The 23,175-nt window shown below is 43.1% G+C and overlaps 1 protein-coding gene across 1 annotated transcript in view; it reads left to right on the top strand.

Annotated features, from left to right (window-relative positions):
- SLC9A9 (solute carrier family 9 member A9) overlaps window positions 1-23,175 on the top strand; it is a 1,094,760-nt gene that overhangs the window by 651,355 nt on the left and 420,230 nt on the right. Inside the window, exon 12 of the mRNA XM_075340787.1 lies at window positions 19,397-19,550. Within this exon, the coding sequence (XP_075196902.1) occupies window positions 19,397-19,550 (154 nt within the window). The remainder of the gene's footprint in view (window positions 1-19,396; window positions 19,551-23,175) is intronic.

Raw genomic sequence — 23,175 nt, 5'->3', positions numbered from 1 at the left:
TGCTTTATTAATGCTAGCTCACAAGAGTACCCCACGTACCTACACCTGAATGGTGCTTGAGTTGAATTGGAGATACAGCCATGGATCAATCCATATGGTCCATAAAGAATCACTATCATCTCATCATTCCATAAAATCTTTGAAAAATCTGTGTTCAGATATTTCTTGGCCCAGTCTTGATGTCTCAATTTATTTGTCTTGTTGAGTGGTGGTCGGGTTTCAGCCTTACTCACCTCGGCCGTGTCTCTAAGCACTGAACACCTTATGCCTCTGGGCACTCCAGGGAGATCACAGTTCATTACACAAATACATATCACCTGATCTGCTTCATCCAATAAGCATTCAAGTTTATACAGCTTAAATTTCCAAATATGCATAAAATGATAATATTAGCTAAATACCCAATAATAATTCTGCACACAGTGTAGAGGAAAAGGAAGCAGAGAAATGCAATATTCAAGATGGAATCTGAAGTAGAGACAACAAAAAGGTTTGAAGGGAATTGTAGTATATATACTATGTATAAGTCCCACATTGAGACTAAAAGGGGTTCTCCAAGAAATGTACTACAATAAATAAAATAATAAATTATACACATTTAAATATTAAACATTTTTTAAATAGCTTTATATAGCAAAAAGCTGTCATAAACTACACGTCCCCTAGAGTTCAGAGGACATGTAGTAGGACAGGACTGGACATAGCAGAACAGGCTTTGTGAAGCTCAAGACAGAAATCACATCAGTGCAGTGTCTGGTCAGGCATTCAGTCATCCTGAAAGCACATTCCTCTGTTCAGTCTACCTGACAGGACACTGAGTGGGAGTGGAGTAAAGAAAATAAACACTTTTCTTTAGCTGACTGAGAATGAACATCCATGTTAGTCAGCCTGACAGTTTTAGTGTCTCTGTCTCATGCTTCACGCAGTCAGTCTTATTGCATGTCCTGGCAGATGCCCTATTTAAAATCCAGACCGTTTGCACTATGTAACGCATATTATTGTTTCGATAACTTAAGGTATTTCAAAAAATGGTTATTTAAACGATTTATTTTATTAAATTTCTCAGAGAACCCCTTTAAAGTGACTGTACATATAATATATATATATACCAGAAATAGGCCCAATACTATCACATCGTGAGTGCAGTGAAATGAACATCTGTCTATGCTTAGTGGTGCTGACAGGAGCAGAGGTGAGTGGGGCTGGGGGAATACAGATTTTGTGGGGGGCTGTAGGCATACAGATCTGGTGGGGGACTGGAGGCATACAGTTCTGGTGAGGTGGGGCTGGAGGCATACAGTTCTGGTGAGGGGGTTTGTGGGCAGTTTGAGGGGGTTTGTGGGCACGTCTTGAGGAAAGAAGGTTTAATCATAATCACAGACGAGGATTCTTTACTGTACGAGCAGTGAGACTATGGAACTCTCTGCCGCATGATGTTGTAATGAGTGATTCACTACTAACATTTAAGCAGAGCCTGGATGCCTTTCTTGAAAAATTTAATATTACCAGTTATGTATATTAGATTTTATGGCAGGGTATTGATCCAGGGAACTAGTCTGATTGCCGGATGTGGAGTCAGGAAGGAAATTTTTTCCCCATTGGAACTTGTTTGCCACATTGGGGTTTTTTTTGCCTTCCTCTGGATCAACATGTTAGGCTACGGGTTGAACTAGATGGACTTAGAGTCTCCCTTCAACCTTAAAAACTATGATACTATGATACTATGATACTATGGCATACAGTTCTGGTAAGGGGGGCTGGGCCATACAGTTCTGGCGAGGGGGGCTGGAGGCATACAGATCTGGTTGGGGGGGCTGGGGGCATACAGTTCAAGTGAGGGGGGCTGGGGCATAGAGTTCTGGTGAGGGGGGCTGGGGAATACAGATCTGGTGAGGGGAGGCTGGTGGCATACAGATCTGGTTGGGGGGGCTGGGGGTATAGAGATCTGGTTGGGGGTGTTGGGTGCATACAGATCTGGTGAGGGGGGCTGAGGGCATATAGTTCTGGTGGAGGGCTGTGGGCATACAGATCTGGTGAGGGGGGCTGGGGGCATAAAGATCTGGTGAGGGGGGGGCTGGGGGCATAGAGTTCTGGAGAGGGGGGCTGGGGGCATACAGATCTGGTGAGGGGGCATACAGTTCTGGTGAAGGGGGCTGGGTGCATACAGATCTGGTGGGGGGGTTGGAGGCATGCAGATCTGGTGGGGGGGCTGGGGGCATACAGATCTGGTGGGGGGGCTGGGGGCGTACAGATCTGGTGGGGGGGCTGATGTCACCTGCTGTAATGTCCTTTGCTGTAATGTCCTCATTGTTTAGTAATGTCCCCTGCAGTAATGTCCCCTGCAGTAATGAGCACATTGTTTATTAATGTGCACCTGCTGTTCTCTTCTGTCCCCTATTATGCCATTGTTTACACACAATAAAAGATATTCTCACCTCTCCTCTGTGCCCGCGGGGCCTTTAGCTGCTTCTTGCAGTCCACAGGCACACAGACCCCTCCGCTGCAGGATGTTGTCATGGCTTTACTGCAGTTGAATGCTTTACGGCACTACAAAGCATTCAACTGCAGTAAAGCGCTGACAGCAGCAGCGGCCCTGGACAGGTGAGTATACAGCAGCAGGGTCAGACTGGCTACTGGAGGAATCTCCAGTAATGCCAGGCCTGGATTCTGGTACCTGCATTGCACTCTGGAGCTCGAACCTGAGCTCCAGCATGCAGCCGAGACTGTACCGCGAGCGCCGAGTGATTGATTCCCCGGCGCTTGCGGTTCAGTTCATGTCAGCTGCAGACAGGCCGGGCTGATCTCCGGAGTTCAGGTGAGAGCACCGGAGATCACCCCGGCTTCTAATGTGGTCACAAGAGAAGTGCGATGTTAAAGGGGTGGTTCACCCATATTCATTATTGGCCACAATGATATTATGTTGAGAAACCAGGTTTCTCTCAAATACCTTGTGTTCCCAGAGTGCCTGTGGACCGCTCTTCCCCATCGCCTGACCCACGGACTCTGTGACCTTGGGGATCCGGTGATGTCACGTTCATCTGACATCACTGTGGCTGGCCCCAGTCTCCGTGAGTCACTGGGCTGTGGGTGAAGTTTCACCGCTAGTCACAGCCCAGCATGTCTCCTGCTTGCGGCGCTCAGCTTTGAAGGAGGAGGGAGCATGGAGGTGCTGTGCGGTGACACTAGGCTGTGCTGAGCGGTGAAAGTCCGTCCACAACCCAGTCGCACACGGAGACTGGGGCCAGCCGCGGTGATGTCAGGTGAACAGGAAGTTGACGTAACATCACCGAATCCCCGAGGTCACAGAGCCTGGGGGTCAGGCGATGGGGAAGAGCGGTCCGCAATAGCACTGCTCACAGGCACTATTGGCAACACAAGGTATTTGAGACAAACCTTGTTTCTCAGCATAATAACGTTGTGCCCAATAATGAATATGGGTGAACCACTTCTTTAAGTCTAAATCGTCTACTTGCCCTTCTTGTGCTTTGAGATCGAAAAGGTAATAAGCCATCCTGGAATTAGGGGAGCTAAATGTCGATCTTAGCAGACGAGTTAGCAGGACACAAACAAAGGGCACCAGTTAGGGTGACTAAACTACAGTAATATATAGTCCCTTTTCTGTCTTAGGGTGGTGGGTTTCTTTAACATTCGTAGTGGGTCATTTTATTGAAAGGATTGATTATTGCTCCTATGGGTTAAGCGGGCTTTACACGCAATGACAACGCTAACGTGATGTAGTTTGGTTACGGAATTCGTGACACACATCCGGCCTCGTTAGCGACGTCGTTGCATGTGAAACGCAGGAACGACCGTTAACGATCAAAATTACTTACCATATCGTTGATCGTTGACCAATCGTTCCTATCCCGATTATCGTTGCTGCTGCAGGAACGATGTTCGCTATGTGTTACACCGCAGGAACGAGGAACAACACCGTACCTGCGGCCGCCTGCAATGAGGAAGGAAGGAGGTGGGAGGGGTTTTCGGCCCACTAATCTACACCCCTCCGCTTCTATTGGGCGCCCGCTTAGTGACACCGCTGTGACGCTGAACGAACTGCCCCCTAAGAAAGGAGGCGGTAGGCAGGTAAGTATGTGTGACGGGTGTAAGCGATGTTGTGCGCCACGGGCAGCGATTTGCCTGTGACGCACAACCGATGGGGGCGGGTGCTTTCACCAGCGACATCGCTAGCGATGTCGCTGTGTGTAAAGCCCGCTTTAGTCTACTGTCGGTTGCAGCAATTTCCCTGGTGCCAATATTTTTTTAGCTTACTATCTCATGATTGTTTTGTATTGCTATGATGGGAAATTGTTATAAATAAAGTTAAGGGTGGACATATCTGTAGGTCCTTTATGTATTTGTATTAAATCAGTGCTGATCACCAGTGCTGTAATACTGGCCAGTGCAACACACTGCGGGGTTTATTAATATAACAAATGATATTGTTATAGTATTGATTTCATATATAGGATGATCATGAATACAAATGTCACATTTAGGGATTTCCTGTCCTTGACAGGCGCTATGTTCATTCAGCCTCTTAACATTGTATCAGCCATCATCCACATTCTTATTCTATTTCCATGTCGCTGTCCTCACCTACTGTTCTATTCACTTCCACTTGAAAGACTTGTGAAATATACATAACGTAAAAAATGTATACGGTAGTTCCTCCTGAAAGCACAGGCCCAGGCAATACATTACTTCTGCATCCTAATGTTCTGGCTAATTACAATTTGCAAGATGTCTAATGAAGACAGACAATTAAGTTAGTGAAATATTTGCGGCAGACTACAGTGTGATTTACTGCACAGTGACTCAGATTTCTGGAAGATCTTTATTTCAGCTGAACAGTAAAATACTGTAATAAAGTTACAAAGAACCAAAGTATTTTTTCCACTTTATTCTATGAAATGAAGTAAGGTGTTGGTACAAGTCTTCTATTAAAGGGAATCTGTGACCTGGAAAAATGCTATTAACCTGCAGATATGGGGTTAAAGTGCAGGTTAATAGCATTCTGAACCTACCCGCCGCTTGCACATTAAACCTCGCTGCTGGGAGGAAATTAACTTTAATCTTCCCGGCATCGTTCCAGTTTCAGTCATGAAGGCAATGCCGGCATGGGTTCAGTCTCTATTTATTGAGCGCGTCAGCTGTAACTGTGACCCCCGCCACACTGATTGACAGCCCTCCTCTAATGCTGAGCAGCTGTCAGGCAGTGGGGGGAGCGTGGTTACAGCCGCTGCTCTCAATACACAGAGCAATGATTGAACCCACACCGTCAATGCCTCCATGACTGAAACACTGCCGAGAGGAATTAAGTTATTTTCCTCCCAGCAGCGGGGTTTAATGTACAGACCCCGGTCAGGATTAGAATACTATTAACCAGCAGATTAACCCTATATCTGCAGTTAATAGCATTTTTTCACATGACAAGTTCCCTTTAAATTCAAGAACTCATCACTGAACCAAAATCTATTCTACTGCCAATTCCAATTCCAAGTTATTCCAGTTATCAGATAATAAATAGGTTACCATGTGGTCTCCTAAGTAAGCACCTCTCATTCTCACCCGGATTGGTAGGCCGATTTTGACTATTTTTGTCAATCATAACTTAAAAGTGATATATGCAAATGACTGAAATTGTGCTTCTGTGAACTCCATTTTTGTAGTTTTTGATTGTCAATGGCTGAAACGTATCCAGTCCTGATTAGTATGTCTACGCAGATTTGATTGCTGTATTGCTCAACATATGAAGAGGTCATTGTTACTAGACGCTGCTTAAACGCTGTACTGGAGCACCGTATAGTAATTATAAATAAGGGGAAATTAAAGTGTAATTTCTAGTAACTTTTCAGCATAAGCTGTTCTGATAACTTCATTACTGGCCATTATGTGACCCGTGTCCTGCATTTTCAGCAGCTTGTTTCTGTGTAGGCTCTGTCTCTACTTTTCAGTTCCCTCTAAGTTGGTGGGTGGAGATTATCTACGATGATGTCTGCTCTACAGAGCTGTAACATTAGCAACTCACACGATACTACTACTTCTGCCATTAGCGCTAGGCAGTGCTGCACTAACATTGCGGATGCTGCGTGGCTATAACAGCATGTTTCAGTTTCATTTTTGGATAACTGAAGCTTTTTGTCCCTTCCTCTTATTCATCTGTGTTTTTCTGCAAAGGGCTGGTTATTAGTGTACTTAGCTCCTTGCTGGAATCCTTGAGTGGTGCTGTCTCTATTAACCTTTTCCCGACCAGTCCATATTCTGTTTTTTCTTGATTTTAATTTAAAAATAAAATTCTAAATAAAATAATTAACAAAAAAAAAAATACATAGTGTGATGCTGCAAGTCAACATATTTTTAAATTCAAGTTGATAAATTTATACTACCTAAAGCCTGCTTTACATGCATCGATATCTCGTGCAATCGCACCCGCCCCCATCGTTTGTGCGGCACGGGCAATTCATTGCCCTTGTCGCACAAAGTCAGTAACCCCCATCACACGTACTTACCTTCCAAACGACCTCGCTGTGGGCGGCGAACATCCTCTTCCTGAAGGGGGAGGGACGTTCGGCATCACAGCGACGTCACACAGCGTCCGCCTATCAGAAGCGGAGGGGCGGTGATGAGCGGGACATAAACATCCCGCCCACCTCCTTCTTTCCGCATTGCCGGCGGGAGCCGCGGGACGCAGTTAAGCTGTGTTCATCATTCCCAGGGTGTCACACGGAGCGATGTGTGCTGCCTCAGGAACAATGAACAACCGGACGTTCGATTTATAGAAAATGAGCGACGTGTCAACGAGCAACGATAAGGTGAGTATTTTTGCTCGTTCACACTCGCTCATAGCTATCACACACTACGATATGTCAAATGATGCCGGATGTGCGTCACTTACGACGTGACCCCGACGACATATCGTTTGATATATTGTAGCGTGTAAAGCCCGCTTAAGGCCTCTTTTACACGTCCGTGAAAATCAGGCATGTGTTTCAAGGACGTGTCAAACGTGCGTATTGCCCTCGGTGTGCTGTGTGTATGGCCTACGTGTGTTCTCCGTGTGTTATCCGTGACCTACGACGACGTATCACAGATGCTTGTGCAAACGTGTCACCTACCATATTGCACAACGTGCAGCAGGATACAGTATGCTGTCCAGAGTCCAGCTGTGCATTGCAGCTGACGGTGGCCAATTTGAGCATTAAAGTTAAATAAGTGCCGTATGCGTGACCAGCATTCAATGCTTTGGGGGGGTCATCTGTTTCATATCATAGCATTTCTGTATGCAAGGTGTTGATTTGTATTGAAATGATGATGCTCTACAATTTTTTAATTCACTTTTTTTCTCTATCTTGTTCTGTTTTTGAGATAAAAATGCTAACTCCGCTGTTTTCCACCAGGTGGTGCTATAGGTGGTCTCATTGCGTAGTGCATGGCTACTTTACTATACCTAGACACCACTTCTATGCCTACAGCTGCCGCCACTCTCAAGTTAATGGCAGTGGCCTAGCCATTTAGGAACCAGGGAAAGAGGAATGAAGACTTCTACTGATTTAGTTAGGAAATGGACTAGTCTTGCTGTGAAGCTCCCTCTTTCATATGTACAGCACAGCTTCTGTTGCCACATATTTTAGTAATCATGATATGACAATAGCATTTTCTGGGCTACTGAATATTATCATTGTCATTTTGTTATATATCGGGTAATGTACAAGTGAAATGATAAAATTAAGCTGTGAAGACTGACATTTATCATACATCACTGAGAAAGACGTTCACTTTGCTTCAAAATAAAACATGAAATTGTATGACTTTGCTGTCACAATAATGAGAATTTACTGACTTGGTTATTAAGAATGCCTTGCCATATGTCACAAGCCATCTTCATATATTTAATATATGCACCAGCTAAATCAACACGTCCCCATAAAATTGTCTCTAATGATCAGCGGAGTCATAAAATGCTACGAAATCTGCCCAAAATCAAAACATCTATCTGTGAGGCCCTCATTGGGATCGAATTTAATGTAATGTGAGACATAAAATCTTATGCCATTGCACAATTATCCACATATCTGGAATAATCCAACTTAACCTTAAAGTGGCGCTTGCTACCGATTATCTTTTCTACACGCACAGAAGCTAAATGAGCGGCTGCTCGGTTAGGTCAATAATGAAATGCACAGACTTGTTTTCCTGGTTTTTATTCATCATCCTTATTCATATTTAATGTTGCATGCGCCACCATTGTTAAGCCTTTTAGGCACTTTGCACAAGCTGATCCGATATCTGCCTTTTAAAAGCCGCTGTTTCATTTATCTGCATTGGTGTCTGGCAGCTATTTTCAAGGCTTTAAAAGGTTGAAATCTGTCTTTATCAACGACCTGCAGTCATCTATTATTTTCCCTTAGCATTCCCTTGTCATTCTCTACTGTCTGGCCTTGCACTTTGTTTCTCTCCTAAGCTCTTTGTTTGTCACTTTCAGAATCTCAGCCAGGAGAACCTTCCCAACCTTCTCGCTCGCTCTTTAAATAATGCCATGCACCGCGGAGTGCATCAGCAGTGATGGCTATTTAACATGACTTTACCATTTCACAATCAATTCTGCAGCCATTATACCTTTCAGCACTTTTCTTGACCTTCTAAGTGATACACAGGTGATGACTAGAAATAGACAAGATATTCTTTTTGTGCTTTGCAAACACACTGATAGATCATTTACAGCTGGTAGCCTCCTGCTTATGAAAGAAAATCTCTGTGAAATGGTCAGCATTATGAGAAATCGCATAACCACACAGCTGCAGAGCGGAAAATGAATCATTTTGTATTAATAGACGGGAAGGCTATTATTATACCAAATAAACCAGCGAGTGCTCAAAGAGGAAAAAGGAACCTATAGCAAAAATCAAAATTGGCTGCACTTCTCACATTACCGCCTCCAGTTGGGGAGTAAGGTCGCATGAGATTCAGGCTGGATTTTTTCATTCTTTTTGACTTTTGTGTGGCATTCCTCAGGACTAGTGCTGGGCGAGTGTGCTCAGCACTGCTCTTTACTCAATCGAGCATTGGGGTGCTCGGGTACTGCGGAGCTTGGCCGATTATCATATAGGCTCGCTTCACTGCATGGTGTGTACAGGCACTCTATGGAAGGGCACTTGCAGCCTCTGAATGCTTCTCCTGTGGTTAAAACAACATTCACAGATGTGGTGTGACCCAAAAAATAAAAAAGCCTTTCTTCCTGCCAGAAATGCTCTGTTTATGGCTGGCTGAATGTGGGCAGAGAGATGAACAGGCAAAGCATTAACATGCAAATCATTGACTTTCCATAATGCTTGTTACTTGCATCAAGCCCGTCCAAGCGTCTGACCAGCTCGACTCAATGAACGAGCATTTGACCTTTTAATGCTTGCCCAGCACTACTCAGAACATTTAACACTAGAAGTCCCAGAGAGGGGTCATTTAACATTTCTACCTTTGGAACCCAGAGACGGGTCGAATGACATTCTTTTGTTTACACTCTTACAAGACCTTTGTTGAGGTGGATCAACACAATTGCCTCCTGCAGATTCCTCAGGCAATGGCTACATTTACAAATGAAAGGATGCTAATTGGAGCCATCAGAGTTGTCAGTTTGGTCTAAGGGTCATTTGACCCTCTTTTGGGACTTCAGGGGGGAACTCGAAATTTCTGGGACTTCTAGTGTTAAATCCTGAATTGTGTAATACAGTGGAAGCTCGGATTATAAGTAACCCTGTTTGCAAGCATTTCACTATACGAGCGAAGCTTGCTGCAAATTTGTAACTCGGTTTGAGAGCAATGCTTTGTTGTACGAGCAAATACTCAGCACACATACTTCCGGTTCTGTACTTTCACCGCACTCTGACCCACTCTAGCTGCTTCTTGTGGCCTGCAGGCACGTGGATTGTGTAACAATCGCAGATGGTGCAGGGGCTGCTGCTGTCTGTGCTTCATGTCTGCCGGCACTGAGCTCTCTCTGCACACCTTCCAAAGGCAGCATGCTGACCAATCAGAGGCAAGCGGCTCATGCGTATGACATCAGCGTGCTGGCCAATCAGAGGCAAGCGGCTCATGCGTATGACGTCTGCTGCTGAAGCACTGACAGCAGCAGTGCCTGCATCGGCCGTGATCATCACTGGGTCCACATGCCTACGGACTGCAAGAACCAGGGAAGAGGCCGCTGAGGGAACAGAGGATACGTGAGAATAATATGTGTGTGTGTGTTTGTGTGTGTGGTATGGCACAATAGGGAAGTTGTAGAGCGAAGTTGAGGAACAAAGTGTCTGAGTTTCAATTATTTCCTATGGGAAAATTTGCTTTGCTATATGAGTAACTTAGATTACGAGCACACTCATATAACGAATTATGCTCGGAATCCAAGGTTCTACTGTATTTTAAGCAATGCTCTCTATTAGAGATGAGAGAACTCGTGAAAGTTCGGGTTCAGTCGGATTTTAGATGAAGTTCTGTTCTGGACCCGAACTTGACCTGAACGCTAATGGAAGTCACTAATTGGGATTCAGGTCTCTGCCAACATGTAACCAACCATAATTACATCACTTCCGTAGGATAATGGGAAGTGGTTTTTCCATTTTTTCTTTTGGTGCACACTACATTCGATCACGCTGTTGTTACCCCCAGTTTGAGCCATTCAAACACTACAAGTGGTTTGCACTGGGCTGAGCACCGAGCGTACCGGAGCACAGCGATGCTCGCGTGAGTGGTTTGCGTATGTAAAACATTTTAACTTCAAATCTGAACTCTTTTTTTTTTTTTTAAACGTCTGTGTTCGATATAAACACCAAACCTCATCTCTACTCTCTGTCCAAGATGACCCTGTAGGTTAAAATAAAAAGAGACCACTGCGGTTCACTTCTGCTGACAGTGAATCTGTCATTATCTCATCCTCTGACAAAATACTGTACATCACTGTGCAGGTCTTGAAAAATTCAAGTTTATCACTACCCGCATGGCACCAATGCATTGCTGCTAAAAAAATGCCATTTTAAAGTATTTTTACAATGCACTATGGGCATGCCGATATATGAAGAGTGCATTAGTCACCTTTAAAAACAAAAAATAAAAAAAACCCTCTGTTTTGAATTAGTTTTAAAAATATCCCACAAACAATAAAATAAATCTGAGACAGAAAGTAATTGCAGCAGTGTCTGGAAGATATAAACATCTGTAGCGCTATCTCATTATGCCTCAAAAATGTCACCCCAAAATTCTTCGTAGTCATTAACACCGATGAGACACAGAATATTCCAGATAATACCTAAATCAGGTAATGATGTACAATAAAAATATTTTGTATACAAATTTATTTACAAAGAATAATTATCTTTCAAACACTAGCAACCCGACCCCACATCTCCAAATAATAACATACAGGAAAGAAAATCCCTGTCTTGCAAGTGTGTCTTCCCATGCAAGAAGAAAGCTATTAGGGCATACCAAAAAGAAAAACCTTTCCTTCTGATCTGACATCTGAAATATTTCAGCTGAATATCAAATGCTTTTTGCCTCCAGATTGTTACCCGGTGTAAGCATTGCTTACTATCAGTCATCCATTAGCTTTCATTTTGCCAAAGAAGCTGCCATGTTTTCCTTTCCGTATCTTTACAAGAAATCACAAGTTGCCAAATCTCGGCACAGATAAAGCTCCTCTGTTCTTCAAGAACATTTCTGTTTGTCTATGTTGCATTTTTTAGTTTCTATCCCTTCCATATTCAAGATGTGTTTCAGCTGCCCCAATATCTCGGCCGTGGAGGGATGACGGATGGAGCCAATTAAATAATAAACATCTTTTGACCACAAGACGTAATGATGTAATATTTGTGTAATGTCACAGGGTTTTGAAGAATGAAACAATATTGTGGTTCTCTCCCATTTCCCCTCCACTAATACCAGCGCCTCTTCTCAATATATCTGCCTTACTCTTCCTCATGACTTCTCGCAAGGTGCTACCTTCCTCTTCTTGGTTTACAGCTTCACCCTCTGCCAGTCAATATAGTGGAATGCAGAACTGTCAAGGAAAGGTAAGTGGGACGGGATGAATGAAGATTGGTAAACTTTCTGTGCGTTGCCACACCCCAATGCACTTAAAGCTTTATTAGCATATGCTCTCAGAGCATGATTCCTCATGGCAGCTAATTAGTGAGTTCGGTGCCTCTGCCTATGTAAGCGGCTTGTTTGTTTTCTGTAATTGTGAAGTCAACCTCAGGCAAAAGCAGACATTGGGAGCAGCCACAGAGACTTAAGCGGGCTTTACAAACTACGATATTTCTAGCAATTGCTAGCGATACGCAAAAGCACCCGCCCCCGTCATGCATGCGATATCGTGTGATCGCAGCCACAGCGAACATTATCGCTACGGCAGCATCACACGCACTAACCTGGTCGGCGGCGTCGCTGTGACTGACGAAAAATCCCTCCCTCAAGGGGGAGGTGCGTTCGGCGTCACTAAGCGGCCGGCCAATCAAAGTGGAGGGGCGGAGATGAGCGGGATGTAACATCCCGCCCACCTCCTTCATTCCTCATTGCGGGCGGGACGCAGGTACAGTGAGGTTCCTCGCTCCTGCGGTGTCACACACAGCGATGTGTCTTGCCGCAGGAATGAGGAACAACATCTATAAACAACAATTAACAATTTTTGGTTTTAGGACGACCTCTCCATGGTGAACGATTTTCACCACTTTGGAGAACGTTTAAGCTCGCTGGTAAGTGTTACACTCTGCGATACCGTTAATGACGCCGGATGTGCGTCACTAACAACGTGACCCCGACGATAAAACATTAACGATATCGTAGTGTGTAAAGCCCCCTTTAGTGCTGGACTCGAACATGGTAAAACACAATTTGTTTTTTTGCTACTAAGAGACTTACGGTATATAAAAAAATATATATATTTCTGAAAGGGAACAACCAGTTTAACTTGTATTTTCAAGATTCACTTGTGGACACAGCAATATTTTGGCTGCACAAGGTGGGACATATCCTTGGACCCTGTAAATTATCCCCTGCTTATTGCTCCCTGCATCCAGCATCTAGTTGTGTTTGGTACTGCAGTTTGGTGGCCCTGCAGGTCAAGCCTACTACACAGCATTATACAGCCCATGGCATTTTAAGGAAGTGGAGATATTGTTGCCCTAGCAGAATTCCTGGAATTTTCTTCCAGCTGTGCTGACGGGTATTACATGCTGTTCCTTGTATCAAGATTTTTTTTTTGCTCTTGTTTATCTAGAGTGCAGTGGGATATCATCTTTTTCTAGCTTATACAACTGGTCTGTTCCTTTAAAATCCCCCGTTGATCCCCCACTTATTTTGTTAGGAGGGGGTAAAATGCGTTGGGATAGCAGAGAGTGTTCAGCAAGCTAACTAAACCTAAGACCTAACAATATTTCTACAGTTCTAAGCTATAAAACCCACCTGTATCTGTCTTTTTAGAATGGAGTATGTGTGTAGTATTTATTATTCATTTACATTATTAGTTGGCAGTGAGGCGGGCTATACTGTTTGAATAAGGACCATGTCCAATTGGTTAAACGGCTCATTGACCTTGTATGTATTTTTGTCTGTTATATACTGTATGCTGTGTGTTTTATCACATTTTTTTAGGCACTGGTTTACAGCAGTGGTGGTGGAATCCTTGACCTAGTGGAGTTAAGGGACTTTCAGGGTCAGCCACTTTTGAGTGGGGGGTATCCAAAAAATTAAAGTACCCTCCATTGTCAGGAAGGGGTAGATAGAGTGCATTTGGTTAGGCTCTGCCCCTGGTCTTGCCGACTAAATTGATACCTAACAAGTTCCCATTCCCTACCTTCCACCATTAAGGTTCATTTATGTTCCCTTACACTAACTTTTTTTGTCCATGTCCTATTTGTCTACATGGTTTGATACCTTATTTTTAAGTATATCAATCAAGATTATTGTTTTAAGAGTTTTTTTTTTTATTTTGGTGTCCCTATGATAAACCACAGTAATTATATTTTGGATGGTTTTTAGATCAGGATTCACTTGTCCATTCATTCTGTTATGGAGCATACGGCAGCATGGTGGCTCAGTGGTTAGTACTATTCCTTTGCAGCGCTGGGATCCTGGATTTAAATCCCACCAAGGACAACATCTTCAAGGAGTTTGTCTATTCTCCTCGTGTTTGTCCGGGTTCACCGGTTTCTTCCCACACTCCAAAGACATACTGATTATGAATGTAGATCGTAAGCTCAAATAGGGACAGTGAGGATAACCTCTGTAAAGTTCTGTGGAATTAATAGCGCTATATAAGTGAATAACATAAATCAACAAATGTAGAGTTGATGATAGACTCTCTTTAAAGATAAATTACAAAACAGTTAAATCTGGCTAGAATATATCATGGGTCACTTTTATAGAATGTTTTACCTTTTCCTAGAATTGTGTTTCCATCACCTGTTTTTCCTGCGGCTCAGCAGGGGTGGTACATTCAATCACTTACTGAACAGTCCTTTCTCAGCCTTACGGAATTTGGTTTAAAGACACAAATGAAATTTGAGACATTTATGTCCTACAGCATGCATGCATCCCCCAAAAAAATAAGTTTGTTAACTTGTCAATATCCTTGTGCTCCCCTGAACATACCGCTGTTTTCCATGGTCAATTTGTAATCCTGAAGCAGAGCTATGCCTGTAGTTTTTGAGGGGCACCAACTATACTTGTGGTCCAACAGGACATTTCACAAGAGTTCCACTCAGCAGCAACTAAACATGGTTGAACAGTGTGACCTCAGAAGATTCAGACATGGCCAAGGATGATTGGGCAGCATCATAGAGGGGTAGAACAAAAAGCAAAATCACACTGTGCAACCAGATTCAAACACTGCCAAGTGAAACTGGGCAGCAACATAGAGAGGGAGGACTATACACCCCCAGAGAAAATGGAAAACTGCAGCAGATTCAGGGAAGAGCAGGGATATTGGCAAAGTACCAAACTCTTTTTTGGACATGTGACAAGTCCTCCTCACGGCAGGAATAAATATAAGGATATCCTAGGAATATCAAACATTTTCAGGGCTTTCCCACTGTTAAGCCATGTGCACACATTGAGTTTTTGCTGCTTTTTTCATGATTTGTTTTTCTTACAGATTTTAACCAATACTGCAAGGAAAAAGCATCCCAGCAAAGTATATGGGAATCCTGACTTGCTGTGCGCACGTTGCTTCTTTTTGCCTTTTAGATTTTATTAGGGAAAAAAGAAGGAACATGTCAATTCTTTCTGCTCAATCAGTGCAGTGGATTATATCTATCAGTACTGCACTCACAGCGCTGATACTTTGCCTCACACACCATGCATCCGGCATTGTGTGTGATGCTCTCTGTAGCTCAGTAACCTGGGGTTGTCATGGTGATGAAGGAGAGTTGCTATGCCAGCAATCGGGTCCCTGTGATCTCATTTTAGGGACCTGATTGCCAGGGAGAGGTAAGCGATCCGTCTCCCTGCCTCCTGAATGCTGCGATCAGGGGGTTAAACTACTAGGAGTGGCACGGGCACCACTCCGGACAGTGAGAGCCGTGTCCCGACTGTATCATAAGCCGTAGACCCAGCGGCGATCGCGGTTGTACAGCGCAGGAACCCCCACGATCACCATGACTAAAAAAAAATCTGGAAAACTGCTTTAAAAAAGCGCCAAGACGCGAAAAAATAATCTAGTTCTCTACCAGCAAAACATACAGTTTTGTGTGCAGAAAATCTGCACAGAAATCTGCTACGTGGGGACATACCCTTAAGGAAAGAAAATGACTTCCCTAGATATGATAACTGAATGGCATGGAACACCTGATGTGTAACAGCCATATATATTACTCCTTTAATTGTATCGATGAAGGAAAAGAACATCCTAATACAAAATGTCACCGCTGTAAAGCCGTGCAGACAACACTAATCAGTAGAGACACGGGGGGAGAACATACCGACTGCATATCCGCTTGTGAAATATACAATGCAACAAATCTAGCACCTAGTAAAACAACAGGTTACATTATGTACTATGGCCTGAGTGATACATAAATGTCCTGCGTATTGTACTGCCTCTGTATATTGCCTGTAATGGCATTTCGCTACTAATTGCTTCTCCTATGGGACTATTTATCTGCCAGTATTGTGGCTGGCTATTGTGTGCTGTGCATTCATGTCTGCCTGTCAGGAATAGGTCATTAGCTGGGCTTGGAGGGAAGGAATTGTAGACGTTCATTACGTCCATGTAATATGTCACCTACTGAAGAAGAGACAGTGCGACTGGTAATGAATCAGAGATATGCTGTGTAATAGACATCGCTCATTATTTTGCTTGTAGGAAATTAAAATAATAATAGTAGCTGGACGCTGGTGATCTGTAAGATGAATCATGTCTTTGGATGGTGCCTGCTGTCTATGAGCTCTGGAATACAATTATTTATTCGTGATAAAGAAGTTACACAGCAGAAATAGACAGAAGTATTCAGTTCTGCATCACTGGAATGTCAACCAATTATTGTTTCTTGGAAAAGCTCTAAGATTAGTGTTATAAGGTGCAGTACAGCATAGTAAACATATACAAATAGGCAGAACAGTAAAATATACAGTATACGCAATATATCTTTATAGTGGTCAGATCCACATTGTCATATAGAGCAAGCTCTGAATCCCAGGTTTCCCTGTAAAGAGTTAACATGTTGAAATAATCTCATATGACTTTCTGTCTGACTCTGTAGATACAGTGCATTGAAAAAGTATTCATACCCCGTGAACTCAACATTTTTTCACTTTGCACAAACCTACATGTATTTTGTTGGGATTTTATGTGATATAGCAACACAAAGTAACAGATGTTTGTGAAGTGTAAAGGAAATGATACATGGTTTTCTAAATATTTTAAAAATATAATTCTGAAAATTGTGGTGTGCCTTTATATTCAGCCCCCAGTAGTTTGACATCCCTAAATAATCTACTGAGTGACCAATTGCCTCCAGAAGTCACCTAATTAGTCAATTGAGTCCACCTGTGTGTAATTTATTCTCAGTATAACTACAGCTGTTCTGTGAAGGCTTTAAGCACTTTAGGGATCAAACAGTGTCATGAAAACCAAAGAACACACCTGAAAGGTCAGGGAAAAGTTGTGGAGAAGAGTAAAGCAGGGTTAGGTCATAAATAAAGTAGCCCAAGCTTTGAATATCTCATAGTGCACTGTTCAATCCATTATCCAAAAATCGTAGGAGTGTGGCACAACTAGAAACCTACCAAGACATGGCCACCCACCTCAACTGATATCCCAATCAAGAAGAGCACTTATTAGAGAAGCAGCCAAGAGGTCTACGGTCACTCTGGTGGAGCTGCAGAAATCCAGAGCTTAGGTGGGAGAATCTGTCCACCGGACAACTATGAGGATGCAGTCAGACGGTCGCAAAACACAGGTGAAGATCACATCACAGTGCGCAAACTGGCTGGCGGTTCTTCTGAACTGAATATGACAGCATGTATTTCTATTCAGTTGTCATGCTCAGGCAAGAGAGCTGCCAGCCAGTCCATGCACTGCGATGCGATCCTCGTCCGTGTTATATGGCCATCCAACTGCATCTTTGGTCAAATACACACAAATCTGGCCTTTATAGAAAAGTGGCAAAAAGCAAGCCATAAGAAGTATGCATATTAACTCTCCTCCATAAGGGAAAAGGCTCTGTTTCTACTGACATCTATAGGGATCTACCCTGTAAGTCAACGTACAAGCCATTATACAGCATGGAAATATCACTAGTTATTTCAGCCAAATAAGATAACATGTGTAGACAGCTTTTTCGAATTTCTTTTGCATAGCTTTTAATAGATACATGCTCTTGATTTTTATGTTTCAAGGCTCTTTTCAGGGTTGTCTGGCCTTGGGGTACAAGTCTGCAGTCGCTCTATGTGACTGCAGGCTTGTGAATCCTGATAGTTTGCATTGCATGCACTGTCAGGATTCTCTACCGCCGGGAGCAGGCGGGCATGTGAATGCAAGTATGCAAACTGCATACATCCAATAAAATGCTGACTAAATGTGCACAGCCTCACTCTATACAGACATGTCTAGTTGGAATGTGGCCAAAAGTATATAAATCACATACTTGCGGTCACATGATCACCGGCTCCCGGTGCCAGCACTGGAGAATCCTGTCACCATGCGCACAGTGTGCTGTGAGGATTCACAAATCTGCAGTCACATAAAATTACTGCAAACTTGTACGCCAAGGCCAGACAACACTTTTAAATGAGTCAGTCATTGACTTAAGGGCCATTTACACACTGCGACATCGCTAACAATACATCGTCGGGGTCAGGGTGTTTGTGACGCACATCCGGCGTCATTAGCGGTATTGCAGCATGTGACAGGCAGGAGCGGCCTTAAACGATTGCAAAAGAGACACAAATCATTGGTATATGAGAGGTTGTTCATTTACCAAAAATCGTTGTTTGGTAAGTAGCGATGTTGTTCCTCGTTCCTGCGGCAGCACACATCGCTATGTGTGACACCGCAGGAGCGACGAACATCTCCTTACCTCCGTCCACCGGCAATGAGGAAGGAAGAGGATGGGCGGCGTGTTCCGGACGCTCATCTCCGCCCCTCCTCTGCTATTGGACGGCTGCCGTGTGATGTCGCTGTGACGCCGCACGAACCGCTCCCATAGAAAGGAGGCGGTTCGCCAGCCAGAGCGACGTTGCAGGGAAGGTAAGTCCGCGTGACGGGTGTTAGCGATGTTATGAGCCACGGGCAGCGATTTGCCCGTGACGCACAACCGACGGGGGCGGGTAAGCTCGCTAGTGATATCGGTACCGATATCGCAGCGTGTAAAGTACCCTTTACAGGGCAGGTACCTGTTGGTAGCACTACAAAGTCAGTTTTCTTCCTTCTGGAGGAAATATAATTGGTGTGCTAATCAATAAAATACTGTGTCACTACTAATTGTGTGATTAGTCTCTTAAAGGGGTTGAACCTTACTTTAAAATTAAACTTAATGGACCAAGGAGATGAGAAAAAAAAATAATTTTCAGGGACTGGCACTGCACCTCAATATTTGGTATTGTCTCAACACCTAGCCTTCTGGCATTAAAATCAGGCAGAGGGCGTTATGTGACCAATTAGCGGTCACTGATTGGCTGCAGCCTTCACATTTTGTCTAAACGAGAAGAGAGATGAAATGTGAGATACCGATGCTGTCAGGAGACCATTTCGGGACACAGTATCGATTACAGAAAAGCGGCACCGGTCCAGGAGATGAATGTAGAGGTTTTATTTTTTTTATTCTTCTACCATCCAAAATCAGACATTTTTTTAATCATATACTGTCCCATTGTGACCACATACATAATTATACACAATTTCTTTCCGCAGGTTTACGTGGTGCTATAGCTTTTGCACTTGCTATTCGAGACACAGATTCTCAGCCCAAACAGATAATGTTCACCACAACGCTGTTGGTTGTCTTCTTCACAGTGTGGGTTTTTGGAGGTGGCACGACACCAATGCTGACGTGGCTTCAAATCAGGTTAGTTATACATGATAAAAGCAATTTACTTTTTTGGAGACTAAATACGGTTTTCAAATCTGCCCTTCTCCATGTAAACAGCATATAGTATTAAAGAAAGGCTAAAGCGAATACAAAGGATTCATATTTGCTCTTCTACAGCTCAGAGCCGAGACTATGCTGTGCCAATGTAATGTATTTGTACCTGGAATCCATATAAACCTGCTAGTCAATTGGTCTAGTTTACCAGATTGATTGGGAGATGCGCGATTGATTCGTACATAAAAAGTCTTAAGCTGAAATGCCCCTTTAACTATACCCACTTCTGAAACTCAGTATACAGTACATGGTTTATTCTCAAAGGCTTTGCTGTTGATCGATATAGCCATTTCAGTAAATGCTGAATACTTGTACAGACAATATTCTTTCCACACAAAGGAGAAGGACCTCCATAGGTCAGACGGTCATCTATAAAGTTCTGTATTGGCAAGCTGTAGAAGCGATGGTAATTCTCATTTTATAAAGTTTACTCCCATTGAAGAACCAGGAGAAAAGAACAGATGTAAAGTCAATAAAGCTTAGAAAGAAACCAGGATTAGCAGTCAACTGTAGACATGAGGAAGATGTGGGACCAAACACCCTGTGTACACAGCGTTACTGCGGATACAAAAAGAGTCAGGAGAAGATTTGAGGGAACTTTTACACAATATCCCGGATTTTTTAGACTATAGCATGCATGTTACTAAAGGATACTGGTTATAATTTTCCTGGAGTTATAAAGAAGTGAAGGGGTCAGTATCACTAATTTTAATGCACTAATTTTAAAAAAGTAAGTAACAGATCTATTGTTAGTATTTCTTTGCAGCTCGTATGATATACATGTAGCCTTACAGCATACATACTATGTACACTCTCTGCAGCACACACATAAACAGAGAACTGCTGCATATATGATACACACACATTTTTTTCTGCATATTAAACTTCTCTGCTACATACGGACAACTCTGCAACAACACACACAATTTTGCTACATGCATATACAGCTCTTCTACGCACACACCTACACAGACAGCTCTGCTACACACACAGTTCTGCTCCATACACACCCAGCTCTGCTACATAGGCAGACACACAGCTCAGCTACAACAACACACACAGTTCTACTACATACATATACAGCTCTTCTACACACGCACACACCTACACAGACACCTCTGCTCCACACACAGTTCTGCTCCATACACACCCAGCTCTGCTACATACGCAGACACACAGCTCAGCTACAATAACAACACACATAATTCTACTACATACATATACAGCTCTTCTACACACGCCCACACACAATGCTCTGCTACATACATATTCAGCTCTGATACATACAGCTCTGCTACACACACGTACAGAGCATTGCTATATACACCCACACACTGTACAGATAACCACATTTTAAGCTTTCTTCAAGGCTTGGGACTGATCACATAACCTGAGAGGGTCTTTAGCTTCAGTTGATGTACCATTAGCCTTATAATAATAATAATAATAATGATGATAACATTAATCTATATTTCTATAGCGCCAACTTCTTCCGCAATGCTTAAAAATTCAGAGGTTCATATAGAAACAATCATAATTAATAGTTATAGAAGATATAATAATTAAAGCAAAAATAAAGACAACCCTGCTTGTCAGATCTTATAAGCTACAATGGGGTGAGGTGGGGGTTACACAAGGTTCAAGTGCTTAATTACAACGACGGTCCAGCCATCTCAAAGAAATGGTGGATAGATAAAAGGCTACATGAACCAGACATCAGCCAATCTTTGTAATACTTTGGGTGCAGTGGAGTTTGAGGGAGAATTATGTTCTGAGAAATAGTTGCGTGGATATATGAATTGACTTAGATTAGGAAGGGTGGTAGGCCACCTAACAAGATGTGTTTTTAGGAAGTGTCTGAAGCAGTGTAAGTTGTGGATCGTCCTAGTTTCTTGGGCAACTCAGAAGAAGTCTTGGAACCAGGAGTGGGAGGTTCAGAATAGGGAGGTTGTTAGTCGAAAGTCATTTGCGAAGCGTATAGAATGGGCAGGGTGATAGACAGAGATAAGGGTGGAGATGTATGGGGGGGGTTTCATGTTGTTAAAGGACTTTGTGGGTGAGAACAAGCAATGTAAATTGGATCCTATATTGTATGAGCAGCCAGTGCAATGCCTGGCACAGAGCGGAAGTGTCTGAATAAAAATTAGCCAGATAGGTGACCCTGCCTCTAGCATTAAGGATGGACTGGAGAGGGGAAAGTCTAGGTAGGGGGAGATCAATTAATAGAGAATTACAGCAATCAAGGTGGGACATTTTTCAATTTAGCTCCTTTTTATTAACCAGATGCCAAGGATTTATTGCCAATATTGGGAAATGTTGGCAAATCATGAGTTCTATGTTGCTGATTTATCACTGGTTGTGATAACATAGGAGCAAGAGCAAAGTGATGAGACTCCGCCTGCCTACAAAGCAGAGGGAAATGTAGTCTGTATTAGGTTAATCATATCAGAATGAAGAAGAATGTCAAATACCCAAGAAATGGCACATCAACTAATATTGATACACATGTAGCAGAGTGGTCTGCGACTTGTACTCCCTGAAGATGTCATTACTTTTATAAGAATGTATAGTGGTAGTAAGATGTTTAAGTTCCCTACGTGTGTGTCTATGGGTGCAGTACAATCAGCCATCATTAGATGTCATCAGTCCAGGGTTCCCTAGTTGGAAAGGGAAGCTTAGACCTCAGGTATAGCAACAGGGCTGAAAGGGTTATTTAGAAAAGTTGGCCCACAGTGAAGAGGACATATAGTGTTGAGTATCTTTGGGTTTAGGAGTAAAGTACTAGTAGTGGGGTGTAGAAAAGCAAGCCAGGCCAGAACTAACCATCAGGAGGTAGTAAACGTGACCGGATTGTAGCTTGAGCTCAATAATGGCAATTTCAGGGACCAGAGAGCACCCCCTCCATCAAAGAAGCTAGTGTGAACAGAGCGAACAGTGGTGGGTCAGTTTTCACTGATAACCACTGACATTCGGGAATGACTCAAGGAGTGATCCAAAGAAGTACAATAGCCATGCAGAATACTCTAATCACAGCGATACACCTTGAGGCTTGTGGTTAGATACCCAAGGACAGCGATGCGCCAACCGCCTTCATCCTTCTTGGTAGCCAATGTGATCTTGTCTACAACCGTAATGGAAGAGTTGGTTTGTACTAAGATGTTAATGCCTTGTGAGAAACCAAGTTTGAAACTTGTCACAAGCAAAGTGAAATGATGTTTGAAGACTATGAGAAGCTGGCTTATGGCCGAGAAGTACTACTGTGTTAAGGTAAAACTTCCACACACAATCAATCCCATAGCATTCCGGAGGGAGCAAAAGAGTGAAGCCCTCGCCCATGACTATAGCCCCTAGCCTCGTTACATACACAAACTATAGAAACTGTGTAAGATAAAATTGGGTTGAGAGAATTACAATTTTCTGAAACCTGTACATTTTTTACATTTTTAATAATGGAGCTGTATGAAGGCACCTAGGATGTTTTGATCTCTTTTTATTGTGTTTTTTGTCAGAGTTGCAGAGTTGCAGTAACTGGAAAACAGCAATATTG

Source organism: Anomaloglossus baeobatrachus, chromosome 3 (genome assembly GCF_048569485.1).
Source record: "Anomaloglossus baeobatrachus isolate aAnoBae1 chromosome 3, aAnoBae1.hap1, whole genome shotgun sequence".
NCBI classification, from domain to species: Eukaryota; Metazoa; Chordata; class Amphibia; order Anura; family Aromobatidae; genus Anomaloglossus; species Anomaloglossus baeobatrachus.
The sequence above is the reverse complement of the archived record's forward strand: the minus strand, read 5'-3'. Positions and strand labels throughout refer to the sequence as shown.